A 20,880-nucleotide genomic window follows, 5' to 3' on the forward strand; every position below is an offset into this window, starting at 1 on the left:
TCAACACTTGGAACTTTTTATGATACTATAAAAGATCCAAGCAAATTGTAGTACACTTCTGAAAAGACCTATTATTTATCTAAAGAGCTGCATTCTGCCTTCAAGCTGTGCTGTTTTACAAATGAATTCTACTTTTAAACAAGCCTTCTGCGGCACTCCTTTTACAATCCTTGTAATACAGCAAATCTCCTTAGCTAACCACTTTCTTTTCCGTAAGAGATGCAATGTCTTGCAAGCAATGCCAGTATTTTATATTTTTTCATGCACTTCTTGGCTGAAAGGTAGTATGTAAGGGGTTAAGATGGAAACACAACTCTGCTGCCTTCCCAGTTCAAGAACTGATTTGATCATTCTTCAGGGATTCCCTCTCTTATGAGTCATTGTTAAGATAGACAGACTCCCCCACGCAAGGAGGCCCGGGTAATGCCATTCCTCAAGAGATTACAACAGCTGAGGGCCAGCCTTAAAAGAGAGTTCAGGACTTGTGCTTGGAAAAACATTCAGTTGACTACACTGTACTCAGCAGACTCAGACATTCTCCCTTCCCCCATTTTGCAATAACCAATTAACCATGCACCAACTATCAAGCTCTTAACTATATTAGATCTATATTCAAGCATGGGGGTTTTGTACAAGTAAGGTTTACAGATACTGTTTAAATTAATAATGGATACAGTCTTTTTATTATTACAATTTTTCACCTGGCCTATGTCATTTGTAACAGCTGGAATCCTGTAGGGAGCTGCTACCCACTTAGAAACATGATTAACATACATTTTAAAAGCAAAAGTAACACCAGCAAAAGTGACTAATTTCTCTAGTAATCATTACAAATGTTAATAAGCTAGTTTTCTGGGGAATAGAGAGAGGGTGACTGCACATGTGCTCCATTTATGGCCCTGGTTCAGTTTATAAGTCGAGGCTGAATGACAAAGCACAGCTCACTGGTGGTAATGGTAGAAGGGATGGTAATTGGAATTACCATTTGGTTATTAATTGGAAATGAAATACTATATAGCAGAAGAACAATTAGAAAACTTATCATGGAGACCATGATGTATTAAACATTGTTTTAGATGTGCTGTGCTATATTAGGTAATGCTGTAAGTGAGGAACTAAGCTTAGGAAATCAAAACTAAAGGGAGAATAAATTAAGCAAGCAAACAATTTAATTTCCCTTCCCACACACCTCCACTATTTGGTTTAAGGGATTAATCATTTTACTGTGGAAAGCATATGCTCCTCTTGCTGCCTCTTGGGGTACCTCCAATCTCAGGCAGATTGTCTCACTTGAAAAGGCCTGTGACAAGGCTACTTTATAGAGATTCTAGCTAATGTGAGCTCAGTTTTGCAGACGTACAACCCCAGAGGTGCTGAGCACCTTTGACTCCTGTTAACTTTAAGAGCTGTTCAGCTTCTGCAGGAACTATTCAGCACCTTGAAAGATTGAGCCACCTGAGAGTACATAAATGAGAACATTTTGTTATTCAATCATGACAAACCTACCAACATACTATTTAAGTTGGACAGTGAATTTCAACATCAGAATGGACTCTTTTACTATAAACTTGTGAAATATTTCCCATGGATAACAGGATAGCTACTGATTGATAAGATGCTTTCTGGGGAAGGAAGGGATTGTTTCAATGTGACCCATATGTAGAGATGACTTTCCTTACCTGTGCTACCCACTTCTTACCATCCCATGCACCCAGAGAGTCCCACTTGCAGAACACCTGCTGTGAAGGGGTTTACTCTCCCAGCAGCAAATACATTGCTTGAGTTGTTATTTGTACTGGGATGTACTGAACATTATTTGATTCCTTATTACAAATTTTTAAAAAATCCTAAAAAAGAAATTTAATTTGGTTCTGAACCTAAGTTTGTTGTGCCCCAGGCTTCCTTGTCTTCAAGAGGATTTGCAGCTGAGTAAGAAGTTCAGGATCAGGCCCTTTTTTTGAAGAGAAGGCTGCATATTGTTCATCCTGCTTTCAGTGCATGCTGCTGAAGACTTTTATAAGCCCAGGCTATGCTACCTGAAGATGAGAGGGTAGCTTCATCTTCCAAAATACACTTTGGGAACGACCTTTCAAAACTTTCCAGTGCAGTGAGAAAACAAGTAGAGAAAACAAGCATCAAAGAGGGCAACTATTAAGGCAGTTTCCTTCCTGTAATGAGTCAAAGCCAGGATTTCACTCTTGAAATGTCATTGTAAATCATTCGCATACACAGAAAACTATATGTAAATTAGACCTTCTCTTTTTCCCCCTCTCACCAAACAACTCAAGGCTTCAAAATGTATATGGATTGCAGTCTGGCCAGGTGAGAGTCACCTGGACTCTGCCAAAGAGCATAGCTCTGGGAAATCACTGGAGCCATGCTGAATTACACTAGCTGTGGCCTGTGACCCATGAACTTCAAATGAGGTACTCTTGCACCCATTTTCTTGTTAAGTTAAAATAAGTCAAGCCAGTTGTAAAATGTCAGAGAGGCTCACTGTTGCATTTCTTTGATTCAGTTAAGCTCTGCAGAGGCCAGAGGGAAGTAAATTCATATCTACTCTGATTGGTTAATGGAGGAAGACTCCCTTACTCAGCATGAACACACATCCCCCTCTGACATACTGTACAGTTAGCAATAGTCACATGGAGGTTAATGGCAATCTCCCTGGAACTTCATGAATGTCGAGGGTTAAACAGACGTCACGTGCAAGCCTGCACTGGAGTGGCTGTGAGACGCCGAGTGCTTGAGGAGTTCAGAAGACAGTTTAAAGTTCAGGGGGTTTTGACAGGCAGCTGTGGAATCCTTGGTTTGTGCCAGCGCCACGGAAACCCTTTCCAAAACAAGTCTGAAAACTATGCTTAACTCTCTCCTTTCAGAGTCTGACTTTTGCTCTGAGCTCTGTTCTAACCCCCTTCTCCTCAGGAACGCAAGACTATAGTTTGCATTATCATTATGTGAGCTACAATACCTATGGCAGGCAGGGATCCTTGGGTAAATCTGATATCTTTTAAGAGACCAGCTCAAACAGTTGGAAAAATTCTTCTTGGCAAGTTTTTGGGTGTAAATACCCTTCGTGGAGCTGAGAAAGCATCCCAGGTAGCTCTCCACTATTTACCAGCTACTTTCATTCTCCTTCCCCCTCCGCAGCCTGTCTGTCACCCACTGACTCCTCAATTTACATCTTCACTGACTGGTTTTCTTGCACGCATACCAGCCTCTGGCTTCTTTACTATTCATTCCATCCAGGAAGAGCACACACACCAACTGCAAAAGCTTCCTAAGCCTTATGAAGGGTATTTATACCCAAAAGCTTGCTAAGAAGAATTTTCCCAACTATTTGAGTTGGTCTAATAAAAGATATCAGATTTACCCAAAGAACTGTGTCTGCCTATGTCCTTAGACCAACGCGACTACAACCTACACCCACAATACCTATGGATGTTTTATGCCAGAGTGTGGGAGAAGGTACTAGAGGTGCCATCAAGTCCCACTGATTTTAAATGTGTATTGGGGGCACCTGGCATCTCAGAAAATCACTCCCAGAAAATATCACCTTGATGGGTAAAAGGTGGGGAAAAGACAAATCCTGGTTTCATAGTTTCATAGTAGTTAGGGGTCAGAAGGGACCTGAATAGATCATCTAGTCTAACCCCCCACCACCGGCCAGAGCACACGCTAGGATCCCATGACCCCAGACAGGTGTTCGTCCAAACTCTTTTTGAATTTACCCAAGGTAGGAGTGAGGACCACTTCCATAGGAAGTTGGTTCCAGATCCTAGCCACCCTAACAGTGAAATAGTGCCTCCTAATCTCTAACCTGAACCTGTTCTCCAGCAGCTTCTGGCCACTGTTGCTTGTCACCCCAAGTGCTGCTGGGGGGAATAGGGCCCTTCCTATTTGCTGCTGATCTCCCCTAACGAATTTGTAGGCAGCCACCAAATCCCCCCTCAGCCTCCGCTAGCTGAGGCTGAACAGGTACAGGTCCCTCAGCCTCTACTCATAGGGCCTGTGCTGCTGCCCTCAAACTAAGCAGGTGGCCCTCCTCTGAACCCTCTCAAGGCAGGCCACATCCTCCTTAAAGTGCGGTGCCCAGAACTGGACGTGGTACTCCAATTGCAGCCTGACCAATGTCGCGTAGAGGGGGAGTATCATCTCTCTGGACCGGCTTGAGGTGCATCTTTGGATGCACAACAAGATGTGGTTGGCTTTGCTGGCTGCGGTCTGGCATTGGCAGCTCATATTCATCTTGGAGTCAATAATGACTCCAAGATCCCTTTCCACTTCTGTGCTCACAAGAGGGGAGCTCCCCAGTGTGTATGTATGCTGTGGATTCCTTCTCCCCAGGTGCAGCACCCTGCATTTGTCTACATTGAACCCCATCCTGTTACCATCCGCCCACTTCTGTAGTCTGTCTAAATCCAATTGCAGCCTCTCTTTCCCTTCCAGCATGCCTACCTCTCCCCACATCTTGGTGTCATCAGCAAACTTGGACAATGTGTTTTCCACCCCCTTGTCCAAGTCGCTGATGAAGATGTTGAACAGTGTAGGCCCCAGGATGGAGCCCTGGGGGACCCCACTGTTCATACCCTGCCAGGTCGAGTACAACCTGTCCACCACCACTCTCTGGATGTGCCCCATCAGCCAATTTTTAACCCATCCAACTGTGTATGCATCAATGCCACAGTTGCTCAATTTATTAATGAGAATGGGGTGAGAGACCGTGTCAAAGGCCTTTTTAAAGTCCAGAAAGACTACGTCCATGATGACACTATCATCCAGGGATTTAGTTACCTGGTCATAAAAGGCTGTTAGGTTGGTCTGGCAGGACCTGCCTTTGATGAACCCATGTTGATTTCCCCTAGGCATTATCTTCCCTGCTGGCCTCTCACAGATGTGATCCTGATAATTTTTTCAAGGATTTTCCCCAAGACTGATGTGAAGCTTATGGGCCTATAGTTTCCTGGGTCCTCATTTCTCCCTTTCTTATAAATGGGGATCACATTAGCTAGTTTCCAATCTCCGGACACCTGGCCTGTGGACCATGATCACTTGTATAGCCAGGCAAGGGCACAGCAATGACCCCCACCAGCTCTCTCAACACCCGTGGGTGGAGGGCATCAGGTCCCGCAGATTTAAAAACATCCAACCCTTCCAGAAGATCCCTAACTACATCTGTGCAGACCCAAGGCCTGGCAGTGCTATCCCCAAGACTGCCACTACCTGTGGTGGGAGAGCTGTCCTGGTCCCTGTCCAAGAAAACAGAGGCAAAGAACTTGTTAAAAATTTCGGCTTTCTCGTCTGGCATAGCCACAAGATTAGCATTTGAGTTTAACAGGGACCCTACATTATCTGGTGCCCTCTTCTTACTCCCAATGTATTTGAAGAAGGACTTTTTGTTGTCCTTAATCCTGGTTGCTAGCCTGAGCTCCACCCCTGCCTTGACCTTCCTAATGGCCCTCCTACACCCATGGGCCAAGGAAGAGTATTCCTCCTTGGTGATAGCCCCTCTCTTACACTGGGTGTGTGCCTCCCTTTTGGCCCTCAGGCATTCTCGAATGCTTTTGCTGAGCCATGGGGGTTTCAGAGCACTCTTACCCCCCTTCTTTCTCTTGGGGGTTGTCACACTCTGAGCCTGGAAGATTGTCCCCTTAAGGTACGACCGTCCCTCTCGTGGATTCCCAGATCCTCTACCTTTTGGGTTGTTAAAGGTCAAATGAAATTGTTCTTTTGAAATGAATGAGCCTGCATCAGGCAAGTTTTTGACATTGCTAATCCTCTTAAATGAACAGCTAATAAATTATCAAAGCCCTTCAAGGCTTACAGTCTCTATAAACTTAGCTTTGACGTTTAAAGGCCTCTATTGTTATTAAAAACATCACCACAAAAAGAAAAACAGCACACACACAACACCATGTTGTCAATAATGCGTTTCTCACCCCCCACTATAAAAAGGTTCAACAGGAAAAAGCTTCTTGCAAATTTTCACACTAAAATGTCATGTAAAGCTTAGAATGCCTTTGGCTAAAACAATAAAATATCCTGCCAGGCAAAAGTGTGGTTTGCTACAAAAATAAACTCCAAACTCTCACTTTCAATGCCACAATTGTCTACTTAATACTAAAACTTCTGGTAGGCAAAACCAAAGCATTAGGTAGAGCTGAGATCACCTGCACAGATCCACCCAGTAACGTGAAAAACTTTATGTGCAGAAAGAAACGTGATAACACATCACAACTTAGTAAAGAAAAATCAATTGGATTTTAAAATCAGGCTTAATATAATTTCAAAGACAATACCTGGTGCTTTCTCCACAAAGATGACTTTGGAGTCTTGCAGAAAGTTATGGCCAGAAAGTATCATTTTTTTCCCTCCAATCACAGGAAAGCTGTCAGTACTTTGCTTTTCCACCAGAGGCAGTTCTTGGGCAGATCTTTGGGCTAGCAAGTTATAGAGGGTGGGGAAGAAATAACCACAAACACATACAGAAAAATAAATAGCATTTCTTAGTAAGTGACCCAACATTTAGTCTCATTAGACAAACTGAATTTGTTATAGAAATCAAAGAAAGGTCAGGAGATCTTCAGGAACTCAGTACTCAGTTGGTTTTAAGTGCCTTAATTATACACCTTGCTATTATATATAATACTTTGAATTCAAAAGTATCATAACCTGCTGTTTAAATAGCTAGTTTGTTCTGTAATACTTAAAAATGTGTGTTTAGTTTAAAAAGAATTTCCCCATCCAAAATGTAAAGCAATATTTGATTGTGTATCTGCCAAAAGTATATATATGATAATTTGTATATGTACAAGTCTCTGAATATAGGGATTGAAATTCTGCAGAATGTCTCACTGTAGTCATGGGCTCAGTAACCCAGTAACAGTCACAGCCCAGAGAGCTGTGTTTTCATGTTTAATGCTTTCGTTAAGTTCTGAGTGCCAAGCTGCATGAGGACCATGCAAACAGTATCTTACATCCTTGTGGCACATGTTTTATCATTCTTGACAGAGGTATTCATCTAGCATGTTGTATTCATCTAGCATGTCTGTACTTCAAGGGATAATGTGATATTTTATCTGGCGTACATGGGTCCTTCTGGTGTCACATGTACAAAGAGATGTATGGAGTTTTGACACCTACTCTTAGTCCAGATTCTGTACTTGAAATAACATTTAAACTTTTCTCAGCTGCTGGTCAAAATTAAAGATCTTTTTCTGGAGGGTGATAGGAGCAGATAATACAGTATACTTTTACTCAGTCCACAGTCCCTCCAAGTGCATCCTCTGACTCACGTGACACATAGATCTACCCAGCTTCATTTTTATTGGTATATTAATCTGGCATGCTTTCACATCGGAGTGGTTCAGGGTATGCACCTCCTCAACTTGCATTACCACATGATCTTACTACCATTGATGCCAACTGCAGAATTCTCAATGACTAACTGGAGCAGAAGCAGATTGTAACTGCTCATGTTTTACAATGTGCACTTTATTCTAGAATTTGTCCCTTCACAAATTTAATCTTAAACAATTCCAAAATGAGGACAGAGTTTAAAAATGTTTGTGTTGTTGATAGACTGCATGGACTATGCCAATTTGTGCCAAGCTAGCTCTTAGTAGTAAAACGACTGCTACTCTTCATAGACAGGACAGCCTATCCTTTGCCTAGGAAAAAAGTCACACTTTCTTAAATGAGATCAGCTGGGGGAGGAAAGAGTCTGTACTGTAGGAAAAAGGGGATCTGACCTTAGGGTCTGATAGAGCACACTTGTTCCTTGTAGTAGAGATGCCCTTTACTGAGGTTTTTCTTGTAGGGGCATCGAGGGTGCAGACAGAAGTGCAGCTCTCAGCTGTAACTCAGAACAAGTTTTTACAAAGTGTTCTGAGTTACAGCATTGCCCCAGACCAAACACAAGTTCACTAGGTAGAGGGGAATCTAGTTGGGGCTGGGAACCTGTAGCTAGGTTCCCATAGCAATGGCCAGGCTCTTTGCCGGTGCTAAATGTTTTCAGAATGGGAGGGGGGAAAGGCAGCAGAGGGAGCTCATTCTCAGGGCTCCCTGGCTGGTGCTGAAGGGTGAGGGTGGTGAATTGGAGCTCCCCCCACCTTGCAGGGGGGGAGCTGCAGTATACCTGCCCCAGCCTCTAGGAAGGGCTGAAACCCCCCCAGACTGAACTCCCTCTGCTCCCTTTTCCCCCTCCCATTCGGAAAACAGTGACAGGCTGGGAGCTCAGCAGACACAAGTTACAAAAGGCACTACATTTTGTGACCTCTTTATCTGATACCTCATGCAAAAAGGGGTCAGATTTTCACTCAGTTGGACATTTTTGAAGCTGTTTGCTGCTGTGCACTTGTGTTTGGTAACAGCTATCAACTGCTTTTTGTGGCCAGATCAGGAGAAAATTTTCACTTCTGTCTGCACCTCCAAAGGGTAGGTTGTGTGCTCTCAAAAGCTCCAGCATCTTTCCTGGAGGTGGCACAGAGTAGTGGCAGGTTCTGACACCACCAAGAGTTGACGCTGTGGCAGACAGATGGTGGAAATCACAGAGCCTTGTTGTAAAGGAGGCTGTGGGTGAGACCCTGAGATGATTTGGAAAGGAGGGTGAGACCCAAAGATGACCTGATTTTGAATTGTTTTGCTGTTTCTAAGGAGACAACAGGACAAAGGGCCATGGGAACAGATCTTGTGCAAGTTTAGTTTGTTAGAATAAGTGTCTAAACTTTTGGCTGAGAGGTTGAATCCAATGCAACCTCCAAAAGCTTTGCAAGTTCTACCCAGAAGTAGAAACAACGGGAGTTAGAATGAAACTTGACTTTGAGGAGCTACATGAGAACTGTCAAGCCAAACAAAGCAAAAGGCTGTTCCTGTGTTTTAAAGATTCAGAGAACAAGAATGAAATGGGAGTCTTAATGGATGGAAAATGCATCCATTAGTAAATCTGAGAGGCTTATAAAGTGTAGCTTATTCTATCTAAAAGAGCCCAAGGCTGAACCCCAGTTCATAGAACTGCAACAAGCTTTCACTAATGCAGCCATTTTAAATATCTAGCTAGCTTCTCATCAAATCATCAAATGGGCTTTTTTTTTCTTTGGTGAGGGGGGGAGTTGTGGGAGAAGCGAGGGATGGAGATGTGGCCAGATAGGAGCTCTCCAAAACTTTTTTATAGCAGTTACCATTAGAAAGGGCCTTAGCATAAAGGAACTTGCCTAGGTCACTTGTGGATCAAATACCAGCTTAACACCGCAGACCAAATATTGTTTTGCCAAGGAAACACACATATTTTTGACGAGTTCCATAAGAACCAGACAACGGACAAATGCAATAAAACAAAATTTAACATGCAGACAGTAAAAGCTCCATGTCAGGCAACTGGCTGTGCAATACCTGGCAAGAGTAATAGGTCTGTTACTACTTACAACACTCAATAGGATTGGACGCTACTTGCAGAGAAAGAGTTCTCCCATTGGCTTGTGGGATATGAACTCGGAAGACCAGCCGCACTCGTGTATTCTTCCTTCCGATGTCTGTTTCTCCTTTTCGTAGTTCAATGTCTGAATTTCTAAGTTTTAATATTCCCGCACAATCAATGCTGTTCAAAATAAAACACAGAGCGGTTCAACTAAATCTTTTCAGAGTTCAGATGCAAGTGCAAATTTTCTATCCTCTTTCCCCTGCTTATTTTTTTAAAACTAAGCCTCCTCCCAGAGACCTCAAGGGAACTTTGGGACAAATATTAGCACTACACAGGAGTTTTCAAATAGTGCCAATTAATAAGATTAGACTTGCAAACATCCCTTGGCTTAAGTCTTACCATGAGTGGCTCCACTGGGGCTACTCACAAGAATAAGTGCTACATGCAGTAGGATTTGCAAAGTTCTCTGCAGGCATCTCTTTGAGAAGGCAAAAATATACAGTAGATGTAGAAGCTTTGCACTACTGACCCAATGCACAAAGAAATACTAATTATTTTTTGGTTGACACATTTAAAGACTATTACAGTGGTGAGCAATGTAACATAAAAAGGAACAAACAGGAGTTCATCATCATTGTATTTAAACATTTCTAATCATTTCCATTACTAGCATTTTAGTTAAGAATCATTCTTAGTTTCCATTGCATGGTTTTAAAGGTTGATTCTGCAAATACTTCCTATAGAGCTATGTGCTTCTTGAAGAATTTATGGACGATCAGAATCTCAAAGCACTTTTTAAAAACCTTTTAAAAAAGGGTTAACAGAGAAATTCTAAAAACAGAACTTTGAATTGAAATTTGGTGCAGTTTAAATCCAGTGTAAGTTCTTGAAGATGAAGAAAATATTTTGTTTTAATCAGGCAAATCAGATATTGTGATTTCTGGCTTTTTTTGTTTTATAGATAAGTCTACTGGCTGGACTTTCTGCCAAAACAAAATTAAACATCACAGAACATTAGTTCATAGTACTAATAAGAAAAACACTAAAAATACATTAAAAATGCAGAACTACTTAAATTTTGGACCTTATTATTGTATTATTGCATGGCAATTCCTTTTTAAATATTAATGTCTAACGTGCCTTTTATTATACTGGATATGCACAGTATAATTTTATACATGTGAAAAATAAGATAAGTCAGTAAGCATGTAAATACATTAAACTGTTTCATTTTCTCCTTCCAGACTTCTTGTATCACTTCTGAAGCAAACAAAACTAAAACAGTCCTCTTCAATAGTATGCTTTGCAAATGAGGACTGTGGAAGATTCCCCAATATTGTGCTTTTACTACTTATTAGATTAATAGGTTTCATAGGAAGAAAGGCCATCACTGACAAGCTTAAAAGATGCTGTGTCACTAATGAATAAATTAAAAGCTCTTAACAATATATATTTACATAAGAAGTCCTAAGAGATATATGATATTCAAGGGAACATCAAAATCCAATATAATAATTGATATAATACAAAGAAATACACATTTTACTGTAAAGCATGTTATCTTTTTATTATTATTAAAAAGCAGACAAAGGACTTTACCCACAGTTACTCAAGCTTCCAATTTAAGATCCTAATACAGCCAAGCACTTAAACTCATGCCTAAGTTTAAGCGTCTGAATATGCATTTGAAGTCAAGGGGACTATTCATATACCCAAAAGTTAAGCAACTGCTCAAGTGCTTTGGAAAAGGCAAATAGGATGATTCAAGCAAATGTTTTGCAGAATTGAGGCCTACTTGAACAAATGAAAGTGAGAAAAGCTTTGTGCTCACCCTTACACACCTTGTTAATATTCCACAAAGGAAGTCTGGGACTCTGAGCTATAACAATATAGAGCTTTGGGGTGCCAAGTGGTGGAGTTCTACTATAGCCTTGCTAACGTGCTGGAGAAATGTTTTAGTTCTGACACCAGATATGTTCAGCCACCTTTATGATAATGATGACAGCAAGAGAAAAATTAATAATGCTCCAGATGGCCAAAAAATGACTTGAACTGGGCAAACCAAGGGCCAAATTAATACTCTGCTCACATAAATTCATGCAGCATCATTAAGCTCAATGGAGATGCACCAATTTACAACAGTAGAGAATCTGACCAAGCATTTTGCAAGGCAATTGTGCTATAAAATAAAATGAAAGGCAAGAACCCTGAACCTTTAGTGTAATCACCCTGGTCTCGACTAACCCATTCATAAACCTCACTCTGGCTGCTGTATGTATGTGGTGCATTTCAGAATATTGTCCAATCCAATGCAAAGTGATTTCTAACAACGGCGCTTCTAATAACTGCAACAGAAAGAGGTAAACATGGAGATACAGATTTAGTCTGCATCTTCTTAGCTTCAAAACAGGGTTACTTCATACTTCTTAGTTAGGTTACTTAGGTTAATTAGTTATTTTCTTAAGTATATGAATGTTGTGGGTGAAATTTGGGTTCTGCTTGAAGTCACTGTGTGCGCTCAGTTTCAGTGTGGCCAAAATTACACTGTATACATTTACACAGACATTCACTTAGTTGGGTTCTCTGCACCACTTAAGACTAGTGTGGTGGTTTAAATGATATGGCAGGCCTCAGATAAGCCATGTGCATTAGGATGAAAGTTACTTTCTGCATATTGTGTGAGCATGAAGTTTGCTTGTGTGCAGAGGGCCAGTGCACAATTAAAATCTCACTTGAACTCTAATTTGGTAATTATATGATGGATAGGTCTTGATGCCTCCACTCTGCAGAGGGCTGAACTTTACCCTTAGCAACTTCCATCATCAGAATACCTTGTATTTGTCTCTCAATATCATCCTTGCCACTTTTATTTCTAATTGTTTGGTTTCTAATCTGACCTGTTATTGTCTCCACTCCAACAGTGTAATTGCAAGACAATAACAGTTCTCTCTAATGAATACGAGATGTTCTGCTTTTTTCACTGACAGCTGGATTATTTGGGGGAAAAACTTTTTGCAAGATCTCTCTTCTCCTAAACCAGAGATGAGTTTTAACAAGCTCTGTTCCTTGTAGTTCTGCATACAGAAGTAAATAGGTGTCATGTTTAGGAACTAAATGCAGGATCTGAGGTAGGAGATATTTACAGCTTGGTAACTGAGCTACTTATTTTAAATGGCAAATAAGCACATTGGCTGAAACTCTAGAATGAAACTAATCAGTTGTCATAAATATTTGCAAAGTTTATTTAGGCATTAAACTGATTAGGGGCAGTTTGTTCTACCAAACCTTTAGAAACCTGCTAGGAAGATGGATTATTTCTAGGATTGAGCATAAAAAAGAGAAAAATGCAGCATAAAGTCAAAAAAAAGAAAAGAAATAAAGAATGAAAAGAAAAATCGTAATGGGCAGCCTGGAAAGAAACTGCTAGACAGTCGGGTTCACTGTTTGGTTCTTACATTGCTCTCATGTTGTTTTCTTGCATGAGTGGAATTTCCAAGACTTTGGTGTTGGAAAGAATTGTTTCTTGGCTGGTGGTAGAAACGGTCTTCCCTGTGATTCGATGAACCTGGTAGAAGGCATGGGGTCGCAGCAGGCGGTCGTCTGCAGTCCCAATGAACAGCTGTAGCGTGAGCGGCTCACTTTCTAAGTAACCATGTAGCTGGCAAGAGAACAGAAAACTCCTACTAAGCACCATACACATAAACTGCTAGGAATCAATTAATTTTTTATAACCAAGAGAGTCTAATTCAAGGAGAAAACTTGTGACAGGTGCTACGTGTTAAGCCCCCCTTTTTCCTGTAATGTAATATTGGTACAATAAAAAGGTACACTTAGAAAACGTCTCATTATTCTAAATGACTTTAGGCACTTTAGTTTGAGCTAGCCTTTGAACAGTTTTGCTGCAGGCATTCAGAAACTTTGTATTAATTCTGTAACAGCATTCTGTGAAATACAATGGAGTCAATGTTCCTCCAGCAAACTGAAGGCAACAAAACCAATGGACTTGAAATTAGAATAGACCACAGCTCATCCCTGAATTCCCTGTATTGCCCTGGTAGTGCTAGCAAGCTGCTGGTTAGGTCATTTTTTCTTGATCAATTCTATGCTGCCAAATCCTGACCAGGATAGATTGGGAATATATTTTATATACACACTCATTCATAAAGTTTGTAAAATTCTTGGAAAACTGCACACAAATCCCACTAAGGTCACTGGGCTGAAGTAAAGTTTTATCCATCAATCTTGTCCACAGACTCATTTCTGGTATCGGTTGGTGAGACACAAGAATTGGCCCAGTATATCTAGCCTCGCTTACTCTGCTGCAACTAGATTAGCAATGTTACTGCACTGATAGAATCACTCTGGATTTATACTAGTGTAAGACACATCAACATTTGATCTACCAGCATGGATGTATAACCCTAAATTAGCCACATAAAACTTTGTATTAATTCTGTAACAGCATTACATTAAGCTATTGGCTATTAGGCTACCACTAGCACTACTAGGCTATCAGCTCCAATAGTCTGACATCTCTAACATCAGTTCTATGCTTGATACCTGGATAAATGTCTTTATTTAAATGCAATCTAAATGAGAATATTGTAGATTCTGACTTGCAAAGAGTGACTTTAATGGGATACAAACTTAGTTTGACAACTGCTGTGTTGGCTCACCTAGTGGATCCGTCACCTTCAGATTATGAGGGTCTGAGGTCAGAATTTTGGCTGCAGTAATATGCAGCATTCATGAGCCTTGAAAATTCAGGCAACTAATGGAGGTGTTATTAGGAGGGCACGTAATAGGAGGAAGTTTCCTAATTGGTTAAGTCTGCTCTAGTGTCTGGCTACAATTGGCAGACAGGAGGAATGAGGAACTGGTGATGACTCATATCACTAATGCTGTGCCAAACTAAGTCCAGTGTTGCATGCAAAATGTGAGCAAGTCAGGCACAAAGGGCTTCACTGGTTTTCTCTTCTTGGTGTTGTAGGCTATATAGTCAAAGGTATGACTATAGCATGTGCAGACATACCAGAGACAGCTTTCACCTTTAGTACTGACAGCAGTCACTGGATGTTAGTGCAGGCTAGCCTTGCCATTAGTGTTTGTACCTAGGACTTTAAAGCCTATTGTCACTGCTTTTTCTCTACTATCATGACCCGAGCTAGTGACATTGAACCTGGCTTCATTATACCTGCCTGTGCTACAGTTCCACTATTGAGTGCAGCTTAGACCCAACCTTTGTCTCAAAGCCAAGATGCATCCCAATTAGCTCATTACTGTCAGACACAAAGAAATTATAAAAAAAACCCCACTTTACTCTTTGGCTGCTGAACTCATCCCTATACCAGAGAGACTCTAACAGATATGCAGGAGCCTATAAGGAGAGTTTCCCACTATTTCATAAGCTACACAACTGTGCACCAGACATATTTGTTTAGTTTCCTCTAATAACAGTGGAGTTGCCCAGGTACCAGAAGTTCTTATTTAATGAATGAGAATAAATTTAGTGAATATACCTGCAGATGCAAGATGTGCCCAGATAACTTTGAAAACAGATCACCAACTATTTTGCCCCAGAAATCTGATTCTTGAGACATCACAAAATCCAGGACAACACAGATACAAACACCAGATTCCTAAATGATGATGGGGCAGGTACCATTCCAGGAGTGATACTTTAATTCTTTTAAAGAGGAAGATTAAGATGTAGTGTGGTGTAATCACTGCTTTGCTACTACAGAATCAATCTAACAATAACACTTTTATATTGGGAGGTTTTATGAGGTATAGCAGCCTGGTTCTTTAATTTTCACTGATACACATTGGGACATCTCCAGTTTCACCCTAGCTAGAATGGCTGCACATCAGTCTGTTAACTCCTCTTGTAGGAACACAAGATATTCCATGCAGACCTCCAGTGGACATACGTATTTATATAATGATGATATTATAATAACAATTATATTATTAGTTCAAAGGGTTGGGTATTTGACCAGTCAAATAAAATCCAGTCAATTGACCAGTTACAAATTAGTAAAAAATTGCCAATAGGTCCAATTAATATACCAAGAAGTACAATTTTTCCATTCATAAATTTGTCAAAAAACAATAAAAATCGTATTTCTGTCATGAAAACTACAAAGAATGTAGTTTTTAGTAAAATTGCTATACTCTTTGACCAGTCAAAAATATGCAGTCAATTGACTGGTCAATAGACAATATTTGACTGGCTAACTGACTGGCTCTATTAGTTCATGCTTCAGGTCCTAAGATGGTTACAACATTAGTCAGGAAGAAAATGCGCATGCATAAGTTGGATCCAGACGTGCAGGCAGCTGCCTTTTTTTGGCACCACAAATGTCTTTGCAGCACCATAAACCACACATCCAGCATGTTAAAACATGCCCTGAGCTACAAATATGCAGCCTGGGACAAAATTTGCTACCGGGAAATCCATATAGCAAAAAAACACTGCAAAAAAGTAGCTCAGCTCATGCCACAGAAGCATGCACTGGCAGACATGGAGGCTTGCTCCTCCAGGGAGACGCTCTGGCTCCTGGCCAGAGCATCTCCCCTCCTCTAGTTGTCCCCTGACTCCCCCAGGTATGACAGGAGCTGGGAGAAGCAGGGAAATGGCAGTTTGCTCCACACCAATTGCATGTGCAGGGGTGTGCACAGCAGCAAAAATAGTAAGAGCACAAATTTGTGCTGCTACTATTTTTGCTGCTGCAAGTACATGCTCCTGCATGTGAGGATGTGCCCATAAGGAGTATTGCATAAGTTGCTTGCTATACTGTGGTTTTGTTCACCTTCCTTTGAATCCTCAGATACCGTTCACTGCAGACAACAGGAAATTGGCTAAATGGATTAAAACAATTTTTGTTTGCCTAATTAAAGCATGCACTTTGAGGGAGAAGACTAAAAGAGATTCAGCTACATCCTATAGAAGTCCCCCGCCACACATACGCGCACACAAAATCTGTAATGTTGGGATATTGTATACATAGATTTCATCTGGAATTTATGTTCAGTTTTAATGTTAGAGACATCGTTGGTGGTTTTGCCTCCTCTACTCTTTAGCTGTGGTCCACTGAAGAATTTCTCCTCTGGGCCTATGTTGTGTAAGAGAGGTCAGAGCAGACCCTCCTGTGGATTCTTTGAACAAATGGTTACACGGGAACACACGGGAGTAGGTTGGGGACGGGCAATTATTTTCGGCAGAGGGCTGCTTAATGAGTTTTGGCAAGCCATCAAGGGCTCTGTGGGCTGGATAGAATGGTCTGGCGGGCCACATCCGGCCCCTGGGCCACATTTTGCCCACCCCTGGAGTAGATTCAATTGTCCAGATAGCACCTTAAAGTCCTATGTTTCCTTATGCCCTGATTTCCTTACATTAATGTTGCCCATTATAAAATGGTACTACTTGTAAAATTTTCATTCTGCTTTCAGGTTTTCATGGACTTGCTAGATTGGTTCATTTTATAATCTTACATGGAAAGACAGACAGCCCATGACCATTTGGTTTCATGCAAGCAAATGTGGCTCATTATAGAGGAAGTTGAGAGTACTACAATAATTTTCATTAATTTTTGGAAGCCCCTCTTCCCCCCAGGATATGACACCAAGCTGATGTTAATACTCATATAAGATAAAAGAAGACCTAAGTCTGCATGTTCACTTTAAACATGTACCATGGCCTGTATCCTTAAATTCAATTAATGACTTCAAGTCTTCAACAGCCACAAGCTGCAGGGAAAAGACTTATTTCCTACTGAATCTGAAACTTTCATAGAGTCTTCTGAATTTGCTTTCTGAGTACATGTAAGAAGCTATATTTTCAAGATTTCAGTGAGAGGTTTTAACAAAAGATGATTTTTGCCGGTAGGTATTGGTACCACCATTTAAAGAAAATCTGCAGTAAAAATGCATTTTGTTATATTATAGCAATTCTAAGCCCCCTGTCTGCTTGACTGCATATTTTTCATGTTTCTTTATCGCTTTTGATAACTTGCTCATCAAAATGTGGATGCCCTTAGAATATGTTTTTATCACAAGTATCTTTTCAGGTTTATAAGGGACATCGTTATGTTTTTCTGCATTTATAGCTCCTGCTGCTGATCTTGCATGTAGCTACTAACATTTTCTTTATTACACACAGTCCATTTTAAATGCCTAGTAAAAGTATCATACTTGGCTCTTACTAAACAGCAATGAAATGACATGGTCTTGTTGCAGGTACATACATTTGCACTGCATATGAAAATGTGCTTCTTAATGTCTGAAAAGCAAAATAAATTAGCTGCAGTCTAAGCAGCTAACAGGCAATTACAGTACAAATTGTGACCATGTGGAAAAGGTATGTTTCTACTCAATGTAGATCTACCCCAGTGCACCTTAGAGTCATAGCTGTTTACTACTGTTACCACTGCAGACTCAGTAATGCTGCCGCCGAGTAACTTGGATTCTATTTTGCCTCGTGTCTCATCAGCATTTCCAATCGTGGAACCTGAGTGATGATGTAAGAGCTGGACCTGGTGACGATGCACCAGGCAGAAAGAACTCAGCTAGATTTTCAGCTCTTAGGAAAATAGGCAGTGTAGCCAGAAACATTACTGGGGTTTAAATTGACTAAAACTTATCTGGAAGTTCTTGAGAGAAAAAAAAAGATGATATCACTCTGTGACATCACTTTTAAAGAGTCACTTTTCCAACTCAGTTTCACTATTACTGGACAAGGAAAAACTAAAATAAACATATTGAATTCAGAGACCTGTTAAGTTTTCAGATTAATATAGACTGAGTGAAGAAATAAGCATGTACTGTACTTAATGACCTATATGTTTTGCTGAATCATGCCACAAGGACTGAAGAAATGTTAGACTCATATCATATTCTTCTATTATAAGATTTTATTTTTAAATCTAGACTCTGGTTTTGCCAACTCCTTTAAGTTCCTCCTAAGTCTTGTCTTTTAATATTTTTTCTTCCTTAATAGCTCTAGCTCCAAGATACACATGGATACTTCAGAAACTCAGCTTTCTACTGCTAATAAAACTGAGTTCCTAGCTATCCTGTTTATGGAAAAAAACTAGAAAATGTTAATTCCTGAAAGGTTAAAAAAACAGTATATCCATAGAAAGATGCACAATGCATTATTTGTTAAATACTCATGATTTTTAAGCCAAACCCATGATTGTTAGGATCCGGGTCATGAGTGTTGAATGCTTCATTCCTGCAAGACCAGAATGCTCTTATCTAACAACTGCTTCCATCTGACGTCTAAGCTCTATTCACTATTTGGTTCTGAATTTGTAATAGATATTATTTAGGCTATTCAGTAAGCACTGTGGCATTCAACTGCTCACTGAAACGCCGGACAAAATAAATAAATAATTCAGCTAGGTTGCTCACTAATCAATATAGACATACCCTGCAATCCCTACACAGACAAAATTCCCAGTGATATAATGTGTTAACTTTAATGGGAGTTTTTTGTTTGGGTAACTCCTGCAGGATCTAGCTTTTAGCAGGAGGCATCTCATCTGAAATATGTGATTCTCTTGAAGTTTATTCCATTGCATCATATTATTTACTTTTATATTATGTCACACAATCTCCTATGCCAACAGAAGCAATAAAATATGATGCAAGGATTAACATTTAAAGGGACACATACTGTGCGTGTCTAATTTTAGATCAGGCACCCACTATGGATAGCTGAGACAGATGGATCTGGACTTGATGAATATCTGGCACATACCAGATGTCTTAAGAATGGACTAGATTTTTCTCATTGTTAGGCAGTCCTAGAAAGAATATTCTGCTGCTCTCTCCAGCTACTCAAGTATTGTGTTACTGTCATATCATGCAGCAAGACAAGGAGAAGAGTGGGTGAGTAGTGAAAGCAGAGGTGGAACAGAGTCTTTCAGCTTTTACATTCGTAAGCAGGTAAGAAAATATTGAGTAAGATGGATGTAAAATGGCAAGTGGGGAAAAGTGGAATGAGCATTCCAATTGGTTAGGAAAATTTTTTACACATACACACACACATACACACACACATACATGCATATTTTCCATGCATGTTCTGGAATACTGTATTTGGTTATAAAGATTCTGTTTCCTGGCTTGCAGCATGGGATGCATGCGTCAGACACCCTATTTTTATCTTTTTCTCTCTGTAACACAGTCCCAAAGCTGAAGCTCCTCTCTTAATACATCCAAGCTGAGCACTGGTAACAAGGGCTGCTCTCAACTACATTCTTCATAAGAAAAGTTCTGCTTTCCTATAGATCACACTTTATTTGGCAATGCCTAGAATAAAAGCTATTAAAGGGCCTGGCCACAGCAGTGGAAAGGGGATTTGCTGCAAATAACACTTGGGGACACACTATTTTTGGAGAGGGTTTTGGGTTTTTTTTTTACCTTCTCCAAAAAAACCTGAGCATTCTGTGCACTCTGGTCTCTCGGACCTTGTTTTAACACACTCTAAAAGATACATTCAAGACTTAGTTAGATCACAGATACAGATCTTTGTGGTCAGTTTTTGGTTTTCAAGTGAAAGTAGGTTATATTTGGCTGTTGTCTTGACATCTAATTTGCACTGTACATTTTTAGTGCTATTTTATTATAATACATATTAAATAGTCTTGGAAGTTAAAAATAGAGAAACTGAATCTGGTTCTGATCCCATCTACCACAGCTTTCCACTAATGTAACTCAGCTGAGATCAGTGGACTTGCACCTAATTTACACCAGTATGAATCTGATCAGACTTAAACCCCTTAAGCTTTATGTAATTTTGAACAAGAGAGAGAAACAGAAAGCTCTGGCTGGCAATTTACTTTGCTAGGATTATCATTGTAATTTTGTCTGAAGTAGGGTTTCTCTGGAATTCCTGATCCTTGCAATGATCTCTTTCACTTTTTCTCCCACTAAGACATCTTGATTTTCACCAAGAAACTGCTATTCATCTTGACAGATAGGCTGCCAAAGTAAATCCCAGCTTGTCCACTGTTGGTGTCCTACATACAAAGGAATAGTGCTAATACCCTAGCACATTCAGTCACCAGAGTTTTCTAAACACAAATAAACATTACTGTAGCAGCTAGGGAAGCATGAGGAGAATCACAGAGAGTGATCATCAGGCAGTATTTATAATGGCAATAGAGCCAAATCAAATTGCTGGAAGTTAGTGTACAGTAACTTGGGGCATTCCTATCTGGGTCCAACCTTTGAGTCCTATCTGGAACCACCTCAAATTTATAAAATACAATTAGCAAAGTGAAGAAGAGAGAGAACAATGATATTAGGACTATTACGGGCAGCATTAGCGCACAGGTTATTTTAATGTGAACATTTAACAAATGCTCACTAAAATTCTGTGATTCACATGCAATGAATTGTGGACTTCAGTGTCCCATCTTAATGCATCAAGCACAATTTCAGCACAAGCAACC

The 20,880-nt window shown here is 40.3% G+C and overlaps 1 protein-coding gene across 4 annotated transcripts in view; it reads right to left on the minus strand.

Moving 5' to 3' along the window:
- NFATC1 (nuclear factor of activated T cells 1) overlaps positions 1-20,880 on the minus strand; it is a 150,121-nt gene that overhangs the window by 77,889 nt on the left and 51,352 nt on the right. For all 4 annotated transcript variants that reach the window (XM_090039539.1, XM_090039536.1, XM_090039535.1 and 1 more), the window contains exons 4-6: positions 12,874-13,076; positions 9,423-9,595; positions 6,300-6,440 (exon numbers count right to left, since the gene is read on the minus strand). In XM_090039539.1, coding sequence (XP_089895665.1) covers positions 6,300-6,440; positions 9,423-9,595; positions 12,874-13,076 — 517 coding nt within the window. The remainder of the gene's footprint in view (positions 1-6,299; positions 6,441-9,422; positions 9,596-12,873; positions 13,077-20,880) is intronic.

The sequence above is a fragment of the Crocodylus siamensis genome, chromosome 3 (assembly GCF_052110815.1).
Source record: "Crocodylus siamensis isolate JL-2025a chromosome 3, ASM5211081v1, whole genome shotgun sequence".
NCBI classification, from domain to species: domain Eukaryota; kingdom Metazoa; phylum Chordata; order Crocodylia; family Crocodylidae; genus Crocodylus; species Crocodylus siamensis.